This window comes from Eschscholzia californica, unplaced genomic scaffold, assembly GCF_041429995.1.
Source record: "Eschscholzia californica isolate CP2 unplaced genomic scaffold, dmEscCali1.0.p SCAF_2, whole genome shotgun sequence".
NCBI classification, from domain to species: domain Eukaryota; kingdom Viridiplantae; phylum Streptophyta; class Magnoliopsida; order Ranunculales; family Papaveraceae; genus Eschscholzia; species Eschscholzia californica.
The window spans coordinates 9530898-9545396 of NW_028238309.1; the positions used below are offsets into that span (position 1 = coordinate 9530898).

Below are 14499 nucleotides of genomic sequence, written 5' to 3' on the forward strand. Positions count from 1 at the left end.
AGTTTGGTTATGTGGTTCTTGACTTCTTGCAATAAATTGGTTGTGGTGGTGTGCCATTTGGTGGAGTTTTTTTTTTCTCCTTCGATCCTCTTATTACTAACACCTAGATTTTGGTATATTTTGTCGTTTCAGATACTCAGAAACTTGTGTTGGATATCTATATTCGTTAAAAAACTTTCAGGAAAAAGAGCTGCTAACATAAGTCATTTTTTGTGTTGGATCTGAAATTGGCTAACTCGTTAATGTTACTGTGGATAAATGTCCAAGTCACACGAATCGAATAGTTATACAGCACTTCTGCTTGTTTGGATTGAACTGTCTCTGTGCAGGTTCTACTCTCTCTTCGTGCAGTAACGGATTCCACTCTACTGTTAATTGTTTCTTGATGCTTTTACTGATCAAGAAAAAAAATCTGTAGGTTAGTATCGCTCAACCCCAGATTGACTTCTTAGCTCCTTTTCAAATAAGATTATAATACATCATTAAATCTGTTTTTTTTTTATAATGTTTTTTTATCAATTTGTTGAATGCATGTAATTGTTAGAATTCGACGTTCACTGAGGTATTTTAGATTTCTCCACGTAATTCGACTAGTTGACTCGGTATTCAGTAAAAGAAATTTAAACTGTCAAGATGATCATCGAAGTTAAGTATCTTATGTAAGAGTTGAGGTTGGGAACTTGTTACTGTCAACATGATCAATCATTTCAAATTCAAAATGGTTACATTTCAATAAGCTTGAGGTGGTATAAACTTTAGAATGTGTTGAATGTGCAGGGGTCTAGTATTCCAACAGAAAACTACAAAAGGCGTTAGGGTGCATTTTTGTTTAGGAAAGCTCGATCAACTCAACATAAATATCTCACTCTCGAGTCTTGTCTCTGTGTATAAGCACGTCATCTTATTCCGATAGCAAGAGCACAGGCGAACTACTTCTTTTTAATTGCTTTGAAAAGACATAAATTTTAATGTTAGGTATTTATTTACAGGGTACATAAAGGCGATAAAATCTACTTAGGGCCAGACTATGCTCCTCCTTCACAAGTGAAGCAACTGGACGTTCGGAGGTTTAAGCTGAAGGAGATCGACAGGAAATCTGTGGTGCAACGGAAAGAATAAAACTAAGGAGGATCTTCAGGAGCTTGTTCGGAGCAGCAAAGGAAATGTTTCGATGCTTAGGAGTTTGCTTCGGGAGTCGGTAATGGCTTGACCTGCATTGCCATGAGCCCATGAATCAGAGTTCGAGAGGTCTTATTCTCAGTAAGTCCACTTTTTTATTTTATTAGAAGCAACTCAAAAAGATATAATCTGCAGAGTCTGTTGTTCATTATCTCGAGTATTAAAAAATGCACCAACTGGTTTTCACTCATTTTTGAAGAGATAAACAAACCAAGGAACAAAAGTATAGAGGTGTTATGAATTTTTGGCTTTAAATTGCGAGAATCTGTGTATTAGGCATATAATGGTGTTATTACTGACAGTAACTCGAGAATTAGATGTAATGGTTAAATGGTGAACTATAAAGCATCTCCGTTTTAGAACTCGTAGTAATAGAATGTAAAGAGAACTGTTCAACACAACAATCGACCTTAATTAGCAAACATAAAACACTTGATCCGAGGTCTGAAAACTTAAGAATCGAAGTAATATACATTTATATGCACCCACATGAATCATCTAACAAATAAAACAATCCAAGTAGGATAATTTAAAGTGATTCTTAATACATAAAACTTACACATAAATTTTTTAGTTTAGAAGCTGAAAAGTTGAAGTAGTTGCAGAGGGAGATGATAAAAATTGTGATAACTAGAAGAAGGGGAAGTAACAAGTTCATAACTTGGAAAAAAAATAATATACTTATGTTCGTAATATGGTTGTACATTGGTTGTTAATCAAATGCTCTCTTTAGTTCGATCGGTATATCTTATCGGACAGGAATTTTAATCCAACCATTAGCAAATCCAATCGCTAAAATAACAAAAGGAGTCGACATTCCGAAAATTATAATGTAAGGTAATGGTGTTTTCATGGGATTCTCTCCTTCTCTTTCTCCTGCTGACTGCCAGTACCTACATTCATAAATTTCTTGTTACATTCATACTCTGACTTAGCTCTTTCTCCAGATATCGATATTGATAGATCATAGATAATTGACTAAACCCACATTTAGAATTGAAGTAGAAGAAGAACTAAGAATGCTTACTGTTCTGGTTCTTGTTCTCTAGTGATGAATTTCTTCTTCCCTGGTTTTGAAGTGTTATCTTCTTCTCCCCCACCTACAAAAACCCACTTTTATATTCAAGTTTTATGTTATGTTATTGCCAAAAGTTGTAAGAAAAGAAAGTAGATGAATCTAGTATGATGAAAATCTTGCCTAGTTTTGCATGAACTTGGAAATTTTTCAGAGTTTTTCTTTTGGGTAAGCATAATTGAGTATGTAGAAGAGGTGATAATAATTGTTTTGGAAGAAGAGAAGTGATACTAGTAGGAGAAGATAGAGTCATCTTAGACATTCTTTCTTTGTTTAAGAAGAATTGTATTTGGTTTCAATTATAAATCTTATACCATTTGGATATTGGGTGGAGAATGAGTTCTGCCTGAAATCTAACCCTATCCATTCATGAAATGACCAACATACCCATGTCTCTCTGTGTATGAGTTTGACATTGAAGTTTACAGACAGATTGGTTTTTCTACTAAGACTATAATGAAATTACTGGTGAGCAAAAATAGATCCAACCATCAAAATCAAGACAGATAGAATGAAAAACCAATTGAGAAAAATTGACCTAGTTTGGCTTTAACTTGAACATTTTGTTGGAGGAACAATGTGAGAATAGTCTTACACGAGAGAATGGTGATCTAGTAACTAAAAATTTACTTTCTAGGTCATCTCCACTTCATTGCAAATTGGTTTTCCGTTTGATGACCACAGACTTAATATGATATCATAGCTAGGTCCACACGTGATACATTTGAAAGCCTTACATGTTCTGCGTGATCCAAAAGGAAAAAGACATTGTTAGTTCAAAAAATTAGTCCCAAAATAAGAACTACGTGCTCCACGTCACCTGAAAATAAAAGAAAAAACATGTGTCAAGCATAAAGAAAGTCACACAAAGTCACACACAAGTGTTTTTCTGAAGATAGTCTCACATAGGATAAGAGTGAACATACGTGTGATTCTTCTCCATTCACTGCGTACCTGATTTCGAATTAGATGACCACAAACTTACCTCCATGCAAGAAGGCCAAAGACAACCAATTTGTTGGAAAAATTTACTGTCCACTTACAGTTGTACTGTAAAAACTATGAGCCATGAGTTGTGAGAAAACCTAAAGAGTACTAGTTTTGGTTATTATACCATCCTTAGCCCTTCCTATATGTCCTCCTAAGGACTCAAGTGATAAGGTCCATAGTTCAACAAAAATGGCGTTCACTCTTTCTTCTTCTTCACCTTCTCATCCCTGTACTGACCACCAATCTCTTTCTTCTTCTCACAGCTTTCAATTTACTCCTTCTCTCTCTTCATGGAGACCAACAAACTTCAATCATCCTTCCAAACTCACCTCCTCTCCACTGAAATATCAACCAACCAGAAAATCTATCTCTTCCTCTCAAGTCTCACTACAAGACCCAATTCCTCAACAATCTGAATACTACCCATACAAGAAAAACCCTTCTAAACCCTTAGATTCTCAAAACCCAGATGTAAAAAACAAAAATCATATCTGGGTTAATCCCAAAAGTCCTAGAGCTTCACAGCTTAGGCAACTATCTTATGATTCTAGGTATGCTTCTTTAATGAAAGTTGCTGTATCTTTGAATACTTGTAATCCAACTGAGGAAGATGTTTTCAATATTTTAAATGGTTTAGGTGATAACCCATTAGAACAAGATGCTGTAATTGTTTTGAATAATATGGAAAACCCAGAAACAGCTGTTCTTGCTCTCCAATTCTTTCAAAAGAATTTGAAACCAAAGAAAGAGGTAATTCTCTATAATGTAACTTTTAAAGTTTTTAGAAAAAGTAAGAATTTTGGTAAAGCAGAGATGTTGTTTGATGAAATGCTTAAGAGAGGTGTTCAACCTGATAATATTACATTTTCGACTATAATTAGCTGTGCTAGGATGTGTTATTTACCAAATAAAGCAGTTGAATGGTTTGAAAAGATGCCGAAATTTGGGTGTAATCCTGACGATGTTACTTATTCAGCCATGATTGATGCTTATGGAAGAGCGGGGAATGTTGATATGGCTTTAAGCTTGTACGATCGAGCCAGAACAGAGAAATGGCGGATTGATTTGGTAACATTTTCGACGATAATTAAGATTTATGGTGTATCGGGTAACTTCGATGGAGCTTTGAATGTATATGAAGAGATGAAAGCTTTAGGAGTGAAACCAAACTTAGTTATCTATAACACATTGTTAGATGCAATGGGAAGAGCAAAGAGGCCATGGCAGGCTAAAAGTGTTTATAGAGAGATGATAAACAATGGGTTTTCGCCGAATAGGGCAACTTATGCTTCTCTCTTACGGGCTTATGGTCGGGCTCGTTATGGTCAAGATGCATTAAGTGTATATAATGAGATGAAAAAGAAAGGGTTAGAATTGAATGTTGTTTTGTACAATACTGTATTAGCTATGTGTGCCGATATTGGTTTCACTGATGAAGCTATAGAGATATTTGAAGACTTGAAAAAGTCTGGAACTTGTGAACCGGATAGTTGGACATTTTCTTCCATGATAACGATATTTTCATGTAGTGGAAAAGTTTCAGAAGCAGAGGAGATGTTGAATCAGATGCTGGAAGCGGGTTTCGAGCCTAATATATACATATTAACATCTCTTATTCAGTGTTATGGGAAAGCAAATCGAACTTATGATGTTGTCAAAACGTTTAATCGACTCATAGACTTGGGTATATCACCAGATGATAGATTCTGTGGTTGTCTTCTTAACGTGATGACTCAAACTCCGAAGGCAGAACTTGGGAAGCTTATTGAATGCATCGACAAGGCTAACCCCAAGTTGGGTACTGTGGTGAAGCTTTTAATAGAAGGGGAAACAGTTGATGGAATATTCAAACAAGAAGCTACTGAACTTTTTGGTTCAATTGGTTCAGAAGTGAAGAAAGCTTACTGCAATTGCTTGATCGATCTGAGTGTAAATCTCGATCTTCTAGAGAAAGCTTGTGAGCTACTAGAAATCGGATTAACACTTCAAATTTACACATCGATTCAGACTAAATCACCGACACAGTGGTCTTTGCATTTGAAAAGTCTATCTCTTGGAGCTGCTCTTACAGCATTACATGTTTGGATGAATGATCTGTCGAAAGCGGTGGAGAACGGGGAAGAACTACCTGCAACGCTTGGAATTAACACTGGCCATGGAAAGCACAAGTACTCAGATAATGGGTTAGCGACAGTTTTTGAATCACATTTGAAAGAATTGAAAGCTCCATTTCATGAAGCTCCTGAAAAAGTTGGATGGTTTTTGACAACAAAAGTTGCAGCTGAATCGTGGTTAGCATCAAGTAAATCTCCTGAACTTGTAGCTTAATCCTTTTCTTGTTTAAGAATTCGAAACTCATACTATCACTCTACTGTCTGAAATTTTGTGTTTATCGTTCATTTCTTGCGGATAACTTGTTTTTTGTTTTTGCATCTTTTAAATGAGTATTCCGTGAATTACTGTTATGATCTGATTCTTTAGTTAGCTGCTGAAGTCGAAAAATCTTTCTCAACTTATTTCATCTTCATTAAACCCTCGGCATAAGCTTATGCATAGTTGAATAGAATTTGGTATCTAGAGCTTATAGAGTTCCTAGAGGAGATCCATCGTAAATTAGAAGACGTCAAAAAGACAAGGATTAGAATACGAAGACTGCTAGGTTATAGCAGGATTTAGTCACACCAAACCCTAGAGTAATGCCAACCGTGCCTTCTAACATACAGATCAAAGATGAGTAAGTAGTCATGGGATATTTGCGTGGTTATCTCCTTTTCTGGAGGTCATTTCGTCGTCCGTTTTAGAGGTTATGGGCCACTCTGAATATTCTTCACCGTGTTGGATCCTTGCCCAGAAACGCTTGAATCAATATTGCCTCCATCCTTCGCAAGTAGATCAGGAATCGAGATTCTAATGTATTCTTCAGACGATAATAACAAAGATTCTTCAACTAAACTAAACGGTAAATACCAGAAATATATCACAGTACTATACTTCTGATAAAATATTCTTTGGATACCTCAAAGTATAACCTAAAAGTATCTAAAAAAGAACTTCACCCAAAAAAAATATCTAAAAGGGAAGCAAGAAAGAGGTCACTAAAGTAACACATATCGGAAAATCTAACACCCTCAGAGCATCCCAATGGTCGGCACCAAAATGGAATCTTCACCAAATTATTTGGTGCTTTCAAAATTTTGATCTCAAAGACAAAACTCTAAAAGTCCCACCAAATTTTTGTTCATCACACCAAATTTCATTTTTTTACTCGGTTTTTTTAAATAAAACAAGATAACATTTAATTTATTAAAATAATAATTAGAATTATAAAACTTAAATTACAAATTAAGACCATAACGACATTTTATTGTTTTATGAGGACCAAGCAGAAATATTTATGAGGACCAATACAAACATTAAAATGAATAAAGGGACTAAAAAAGAAAAAACAACTTAGAAAAAGAACGAAGTATATATTCAAAAATGGGGGACCCACCATTCACGGCACCAGAAATCTTTGGTGATCTCCAGTGTCGTAGGGTGCCCCCTTCCCTCCATAACACCAAATAATGGCGTCATGGAGGGCCATTGGGGATGCTCTCATAATTACATGAGAGCGGCTGATGGCGGCCATCCATCGAGTGGCCCTCTCGGCAAGTCAACTAATGGGCCTAACGGCCAGATTTCCGAATTAGAATAGTTTCCTGTTTATTATTTAGATTTCCATGTTTAGAGTCCTAGCAATCAAGGACATAATCTTTAGTAGTTATCTTATTTCCGTATTCGAGTTTATCTAGGAAAGTCTAGTCTCTATATAAGAGAAGTTCGGTCTATCTTGTTGATCATTGAATTGAATTGAATTACAAAAACCCTTGATTGCAACTTCTTTTATATTTATTTCAGTTTATCGTTATTTGATTATCGTTTTCTTGTTAGTTTATTTAATGGATTCTAATAGTTTTACGCTTCCGCCGAAATCTACATCAGCGGCTAATAACATCGGTATAAGTGTTGTTAGCCCCCGGTACGGACTGAGTTAGAGATGGGAATTATACCCATAAGCCCGAACCCGTCCACGGGCACCTGAACCCAACGAGGACCATTGCGCCCATCTCGGACATAACCCGCCTAACACGCTAAGTTTTGGTGGGGGGGCATGAGTTAAAACCTCTGCTCGCACCCACTTAACATAACCAGCCAAATTACATCAACTTTTTGGGTTGATGAAGTCCAACAATACATATTGCTAAGTCTAGTTGAGATGGTAAACAATATGTTTAAGGGCAATTACACGAACCCAATGCATTGCCTTACAATGGCCAAAGAGAATCCTACTGGATTAGTGAAGTAGTGTTTGGTTTTGAGGGAACAAGGAGTGGGATACGTTTATTTTATCACAATCTCATGAGAATTCTTCATTTTTTTTTAGAATTCGACTACGATCTACGTTAGTCGTTACAAGACATTGATGCATCATGGAGATGTAATAAGCACGATAACCACCTGATTTAAACCGAGAATGAAAGAGGCCTAAAGCCCGACAACAAAGAGACCTAAAGCCCAACAAATTATTACATTATTTATAGCCTAAATTACACAGGATAAATCTTGATGGCAATTGCTTCTACCGAGACTCGATCCCACGACCCCATGGGCTTAAGAGGGGTGTCCATGAGAGTTCTTCATTAGTTTTCAATGTGAAATTAAATTCCTAAAAGGAACAATAAAATCTAGTTTTAGTCTCACATTGCATCTTTAGTATTAGGAAAAGTGTTTGGAGACTTTATAAATGTAGAGGAAGAAATAAGTTTTTCAAGTAATAGGTATACCCGCTTGCCCATAGCCGAATTACCCGACCTTCTTAATGGGCTTGGACGGGTTATGGGCAAGGCGAATTTCAAAATTGTCCGTCCGATTAACCCGCTTACCCTAATAACCATTGAAGTTTGGTGCCCGATCCGCCCACCCCAATGCTTCAAGTCCCATGGGCGCCCATACCCGCTCTATTCCCACTCCTAGATTGGGTGCCTACTAGGGAATCACCCACACAACTTTTTTTTCTCTTCCTTTTCTCATCTTTCTTCTTCTTTATCTCTTATCCTTCTTCAGATCATAATCAACATTTTATCATGGAAAAACTTTGTTTCTAAACCCATCATCATCAATCAACAATGAAGAGTTAGAGAGACAAAGAACCTTGTTTTAGAGAGAGAAAGAGAGTAAAACTACTACAAACTTTAATATATGATGAAGTGTTAGAGAGAGAAAGAACCTTGATCCAAACCCACCATTAAAAATACTCCTGAGAACCCTACTCACAGACTGGTCTCGGCTAGTCTGACAAGTTTCAGACTGGTCAGTTTGAACCCCAAAATTAAGGGCTCAAACTAGTCAGTCTGAAACTTGTCTGACTGGTCCGTGCCCGCATCTTTGTTTAGAATTTTGAATGAATCGATCTGTGTACAACATTTTCAGCGGGTGCTAAGAGATGTTTGTGTTCAAAAGAGATCTCCACCATCGGAGGCTAACAACATTTTTAACGGATGCTTTTAGCCAATCCCTAACCATATTCCACATTTTTTTATCTATTACTGTAAGGGGTGATTGGTATGCACAAGGTCTGATCCTACAAATGTACTTATTTAACTATTATCTTCTTGACTTCTTTCCCTTTTATTTTATTTTCAATTCAGTCGGTGGTTCTGATTTCTAAACACTTTTTTTTTGTTAAAGGATTTCTAAACACTTAATAATAAAAACAAAGAATGTTAAGATTTCATTTAAAATTTAAATTTTTTGTTGTGAAATTTAAAATTTGATGTGCTTGCAGAATATCATTTCACATGGGCATCCCCAATAGTGGTAATATTGTTGGTATTGTCACTCTCAAATTTCACCGGTTTATTTCGGAGTTTCAGAATAGAGTCAACGATATATATTTCATTTTATGAGTGTGGTCCTAATATCGCTAAATAACTAGGTGTAATGTATATTACATTTTATGAGTTGAATGCAGTCCTAATATGCCTATAAGAAAGAGACCAACAAACGGTAACATTTAGGGTACGCCCCACAATTTTTTTTCTTTTTTTAAAACATACCACGAACTTGGATAGTGATATGAACCCTATCCTCCGAGTCAGTACAATAATAATGATATTCCAATAAATCACTATTAAACGTATACTATAGTACTATAAATTATGATTCTCATTTTAGTTGGATTGTGTTGTAATTAATCAATTTGAGATGTATTAGTAATTAAAGGATATAAAAAAAATGAAGAGGACTGAACTACAATTAACATTATTCTTCTGAAAAATTTACATCTCTCTCTCTTCTAAATCCTCATCTTCCAAATCAATCATACTTTAAACAGATCAAAAAGAAAGAAAAGAAGATCTAGAGAGAGAGAGAGAAAGTGGAAAGAAAAAGGGTTACAAAAGATTATGAATTACAAAGATAAATCTAGAGAGAGAAAGTTAAAAATACCAACTACTGAAATACATCATCGATCTTGAGATTCTTTAAGTACTGGAACTTCAATAACTTCCTCAGATCTAATCTCAGATTTCAATTTAACATTAACAGGAGGTTCATAATCATCTTCCTCATCATCATCGGAGATTAGTTCAGGTATGATGAGATTTTCAGGTTGTCCGGCAACGTAATCCAATAAACCTTCACCTGCTTTCTCACAAGAAGTAATATCTTCAGAAATCGGAGGAGATAGTTTAGCGAAGAAGACGATAGCGGTTAAAGAGAGAGCAGTAGAAAGGAAAAGAGGCCAGAAATAAGAGATGAGTGTGATAAAACTAGGAGAGAGAAAGAGTACAGAGAGAAGAAGAAGAGAGAGAAAAGAAGCAGAGATTAAGTGAAACTTGAGTTTGAGTAATTTTTGGGGGATCTCCATGGATGAATGAATGAAGGAGTAGTCTTTTGATATGATGAGATTAGAAATAATAATAAGAACTTGACATTAGGTCTTCTTTAAGTAAAGGTACCTTTTTTCTAGAGAGAGAAAATGAAAATGAAAGAGATAGAGAGAGAGAGAAAGAGGGTAGGAAGTTATTATCTTTCTATTTCTCGCACTGAAAGATTCTCTGAGAGAATTGTCTCTTTTTCGGATTTCACAAGTGACTTTACCGTTTGGTTTCCCTTTCGCATATTTTTGTTTTCAGTATAGTATTTTTCAACTTTTATTAGGGTTGTCAAACAGTTGGTAGGTAGTCCAAGTGATTCTAAGGTGTTGACATAAACTTCAGAAATTCCTAGAGGTCCCAGGTTCGAATCCGAAAGAAGGTGAAATCTTTGGTTATTTGAATTGGGATTATGTAGGTACTAATAAAGTTTTTGGGCTTCAGGGCATTGTCTTTGTTGGGCTACAGGTTCGGTGTTGTTAATGTTTGACTCGGCAGTCTTCCAAAAAAAAAAAAACTTTATTAGGGTTGGGCACTCCTTTAGTGTCACTTCCAGTTGGTCTCGAACGGAGTAGTCTGAATCAGGGGCGGAGGTACATGAAGACCAACCCAGGCTATAGCCTGGGTCGGTCTTCGTAAATTTCTCAAGAGGGTAGGGGTAATTTAGGAATTTAGCCTGGTGTAAATTTTTTTTTTTTTGTTTCTGACGGGAAAGAGAAAGGAACTTCCCCCAAATCGACAGGAAGGAGGAGCCGAGAGTTCTAGGGTTTATGACTTACGAGTGATCGAGTTCAACTTTAATCTACACTTTCTCTCTCAACTCTCAAGGATTTCTAGTGAGTTCTAGTTCTAGAGTTCATGAGTTCTTCTTTAATCTCCACTTTCTCTCTCAAGAATTTCTGGTGATGGTTTTTCTTCAATCAAAGACAGCAAGGAGCCGATCTTCTGACTTTCTGAGCAACTAGGGTTTTATAATTTTATCTTGAATCTTAACTTAATCTCTCAAGGATTAGGTTAGTAACTTGAACTTATTACAATTTTGTTCATATTTTTGATATTTCTAAAATCTGAATGTTCTGTGTTCTTAGTTCTTACTCATGGAGGTTATTTACTATTTAGTTCATTAGTTGTGAAATTGATGAAAATCATTATCCATAGTCCATTGATTTAACTTATTAGGGTTTTAAGATTTAATTTTAATTGTGAAATCTAAAATTGATTTCAATTTCATCATAGGATTTAAGATTTCACGCTAGAATTGAAAAATTGGAATTACCTATCTAAGATTTCAATAGATTTTAGAAACCTCAGATTCACAACTAATGAACTAAATAACCTATCTAAGATTTAAATAGGTTTTAGATTTAATTGTCCATTGTCTTGATATAGATTTAACTTTGACTTATTCAGTTATTTGGGTTTAAGATTTAATTGTCCATTTTCCATTGATTAATTGATTCATATTTAGATTATTTGATTTTTGATTGACATTAGTTGATGTATGATTCATGTTTAGTGGAAATTTGACTGATATTGATTTATGTTTAGGATAAAATGTCAGAAGCTCCTAAATTGCCGAGGCGAAGAAATACAATAGATTCTTTTTTTAAACCAAAAGAGGGAAAGAAAACAAAAACTGACGTACCTTCTGCATCTAATGTTGGTGAACAACCTCCTCCAAATTCTGTAAGAACCGACGAAGAAAGAGTTGAAGATGAAGGAGCGTGTACGCGACAAGTTGAACCTCCACAAGAGTTTGATTCGACTTCTTTTGAACGAGATACGGGATTACGTCTGCAAATATGGCAACATCCTATTAATAGACAAGATGAGATTCGGCGTGCATATCTCAATGCCGGGCCTTATCAACCAATCCTTCAAGAATATCCACAAACTAAATGGGGAAAACAATTTCGTAGGTTCCGGGCTTCTTGGTTTACTCTATTTAATTGGCTAGAGTATTCCCCTGCGAAAGACGCAGCCTTTTGTCTTCCATGTTTCATTTTTGAAACAAATCCACCAAACCGTACGTCATTCACGGTTTAGGGTTTTAAAGCATGGAAAAGAGTTAATGATGGGAGCAGGTGTGCATTCTTAACACATATGGGAGACCATAATTCCTTACATATGTCGGCAATAAGAGCTTGTAGAGATTTGGAGAACACACCTCGTCACATCGACAAGTTGATTAATGTGCAAACTACAGATATGGTAAGGAAAAATCGATTGAGACTCAAGATAACAATTGATAGTGTACGTTATTTAGCTTATCAAGCATGTGCCTTTAGAGGTCACGATGAATCTACAAGTTCCATTAATCGTGGCAATTTCATTGAATTGATACAACTTTTAGCTTCTCTAAACGTTAACATTGATGAAGTTGTTTTAGAAAATGCTCCTGGAAATGCAAAATACACATCTCCAATGATTCAAAAAGAGATATTATCTATTCTTGCCTACAGAGTGATGAAGAAGATTCGCGAAGAGGTTGGGAATTCAAAATTTTGTATTCTTGTTGATGAAGCACAAGATGAATCCTTCAAGGAGCAGATGGCTATTATTTTGCGATACGTTGGTGATGATGGTTTAGTTAGAGAACGTTTTTTTGATGTTTTACATGTGAAGAACACTACCGCATTAAATCTGAAGCATACGATATTAGATGTCTTTTCTCGTCATAACGTCCAAACTGAAAACATGCGAGGTCAAGGGTATGACGGGGCAAGCAATATGCGAGGAGCTTTTAACGGATTACAAGCCTTATTCCTAAGAGATTGTCCATACGCATATTATGTGCATTGCTTTGCCCACAGACTACAATTAGCATTGGTTGTGGCATCTAAAGAAGTAAGCGATATTTACCAATTTTTTTCAATGTTAAATGCAATTGTTAATTTTTTTTTGTGCTTCTCCCTTACGACAAGATGAATTAAGATCTTCTCAACTAAACGAGATTGCAAAAATGTTAGATACTGGTGATCTTGATACAAGTACAGGGGCCAACCAAATTGGAACCTTGCAACGACCAGCAACTACTCGGTGGGGTTCTCATTTAGCTTCAATTAACAGCTTGATTAAAATGTTTGGTGCAACGTGCACAGTTTTAAAAGAAATCATGGAGACCACGTCAAATATCCTTTTGCGTGGAGAATCTAAGGGTCTTTACATATCAATGACATCATTTGAATTTGTTTTCATATTGCACTTGATGACTAGAATTATGGGAATCACTGATATGCTTTGTCAAGCCCTTCAATGTAAATCTCAAGATATTGTTAATGCTATGAATCTAGTTACAACTACAAAGTCACTTCTTCAAAACTTGAGAGATGATGGATGGGATACTTTCATCGAAAATGTGGAATTATTTTGCAAGAAGCATTACATTACAGTACCTGATATGAACGCTCGTTATCTAATAGGCACGTCACGTTCTTGTCAACAACGTGACACTATTACGATGGGACATCATTATCATGTGGATTTATTCAACGCTGCAATAGATTTTCAGTTAACGGAGTTGCGTAGAAGGTTCACAGAGAGTACGATGGAGCTTCTTATTCTTAGTTCAACTTTGGATCCGAGAGATGAATATAAGGCATTTAAGATTGACCATGTTTGCACTTTAGCAGAAAAGTTCTATCCATTAGATTTCAGTGCTCAAGAGATGATTGTTTTGAGATGTCAATTGCAACATTATAAACTTGACGTTCTTCAACATCCGGAGTTTAAGAATTTGTCTACTATTTCAGAGCTATGCAAACGTTTGGTCGAAACAAGAAAATCAGAGTGTTATAGTTTAATTTACAGAATGATCTGTTTAGTACTAACTTTCAGCAATGAAACTTGTCAAAACTAACCTTCGCTCCAAGATGGATGATGATTTTCTTAGAGATTGTATGATGTTACACATTGAGAGAGAACTTGCTGAAGAAATTGATGATGATTCGATAATAGATGAATTCTATTCTTTGAAAGATCGTAGGGCTCAACTCGAGTGACAAGATTATATATCTCAAGTGGTGTTCTTTTGATGGTCGGATAATATTTCATCTTGGTGGTTTTTTGTGTCTTTTGGTAGTCTTATGTTTCCACCTTTCTTTTGTACGTATTTTGTCATACTTCATGAGATATATAGCAAATCTTTTAAATGGGTACACATTTTGCAATGTAAATGTTAAAGTTTTATATATATATATTTTTTTTTATGAAATGTTAAAGTTTTATATTAGTATATGAATCTTTTAATGAATCAATTCATTTCTAGTCTCAAGTTTTTTCATGAAATATTATATTTTGTCAAGTACCAGATTGGAATATTGCCAAGTCATTTCGTAG

General features: G+C 35.5%; 3 protein-coding genes and 1 pseudogene across 3 annotated transcripts; 2 read left to right on the plus strand and 2 right to left on the minus strand.

The window, feature by feature from the left end:
• Positions 1–1840: 1840 nt before the first annotated feature.
• LOC147556034 (uncharacterized) lies at positions 1841–2548 on the minus strand. Its single transcript, XM_086663769.1, has 3 exons — positions 2378–2548; positions 2207–2279; positions 1841–2072 (listed from the first exon to the last, which is right to left on the minus strand). Exons 1-3 carry the CDS (start codon positions 2514–2516, stop codon positions 1928–1930), a joined length of 357 nt encoding a protein of 118 aa, XP_086519895.1. The 5' UTR covers positions 2517–2548; the 3' UTR covers positions 1841–1927.
• Positions 2549–3201: 653 nt separating this feature from the next.
• On the plus strand, positions 3202–5709 carry LOC147556035 (pentatricopeptide repeat-containing protein At4g16390, chloroplastic-like). The gene has a single exon (XM_086663770.1). It carries the CDS (start codon positions 3434–3436, stop codon positions 5570–5572), a length of 2139 nt encoding a protein of 712 aa, XP_086519896.1. The 5' UTR covers positions 3202–3433; the 3' UTR covers positions 5573–5709.
• Positions 5710–9527: 3818 nt separating this feature from the next.
• Positions 9528–10340, minus strand: LOC147556036 (uncharacterized). Its single transcript, XM_086663771.1, has one exon. It carries the CDS (start codon positions 10152–10154, stop codon positions 9750–9752), a length of 405 nt encoding a protein of 134 aa, XP_086519897.1. The 5' UTR covers positions 10155–10340; the 3' UTR covers positions 9528–9749.
• Positions 10341–12212: 1872 nt separating this feature from the next.
• On the plus strand, positions 12213–14162 carry LOC147556037 (uncharacterized; annotated as a pseudogene).
• The last annotated feature ends 337 nt before the right edge of the window (positions 14163–14499 follow it).

What these genes read in the sequence shown, in the direction of transcription:
- LOC147556034 (XM_086663769.1), bottom strand. Translation starts at nt 2,516, where the DNA reads ATGTCTAAGATGACTCTATCTTCTCCTACTAGTATCACTTCTCTTCTT. An exon ending in CCAAGTTCATGCAAAACTAG is followed by an intron (nt 2,280 to 2,377) that starts GCAAGATTTTCA and finishes GGGTTTTTGTAG; the next exon opens with GTGGGGGAGAAGAAGATAAC. An exon ending in AGAGAACAAGAACCAGAACA is followed by an intron (nt 2,073 to 2,206) that starts GTAAGCATTCTT and finishes TTATGAATGTAG; the next exon opens with GTACTGGCAGTCAGCAGGAG.
- LOC147556035 (XM_086663770.1), top strand. Translation starts at nt 3,434, where the DNA reads ATGGCGTTCACTCTTTCTTCTTCTTCACCTTCTCATCCCTGTACTGAC.
- LOC147556036 (XM_086663771.1), bottom strand. Translation starts at nt 10,154, where the DNA reads ATGGAGATCCCCCAAAAATTACTCAAACTCAAGTTTCACTTAATCTCT.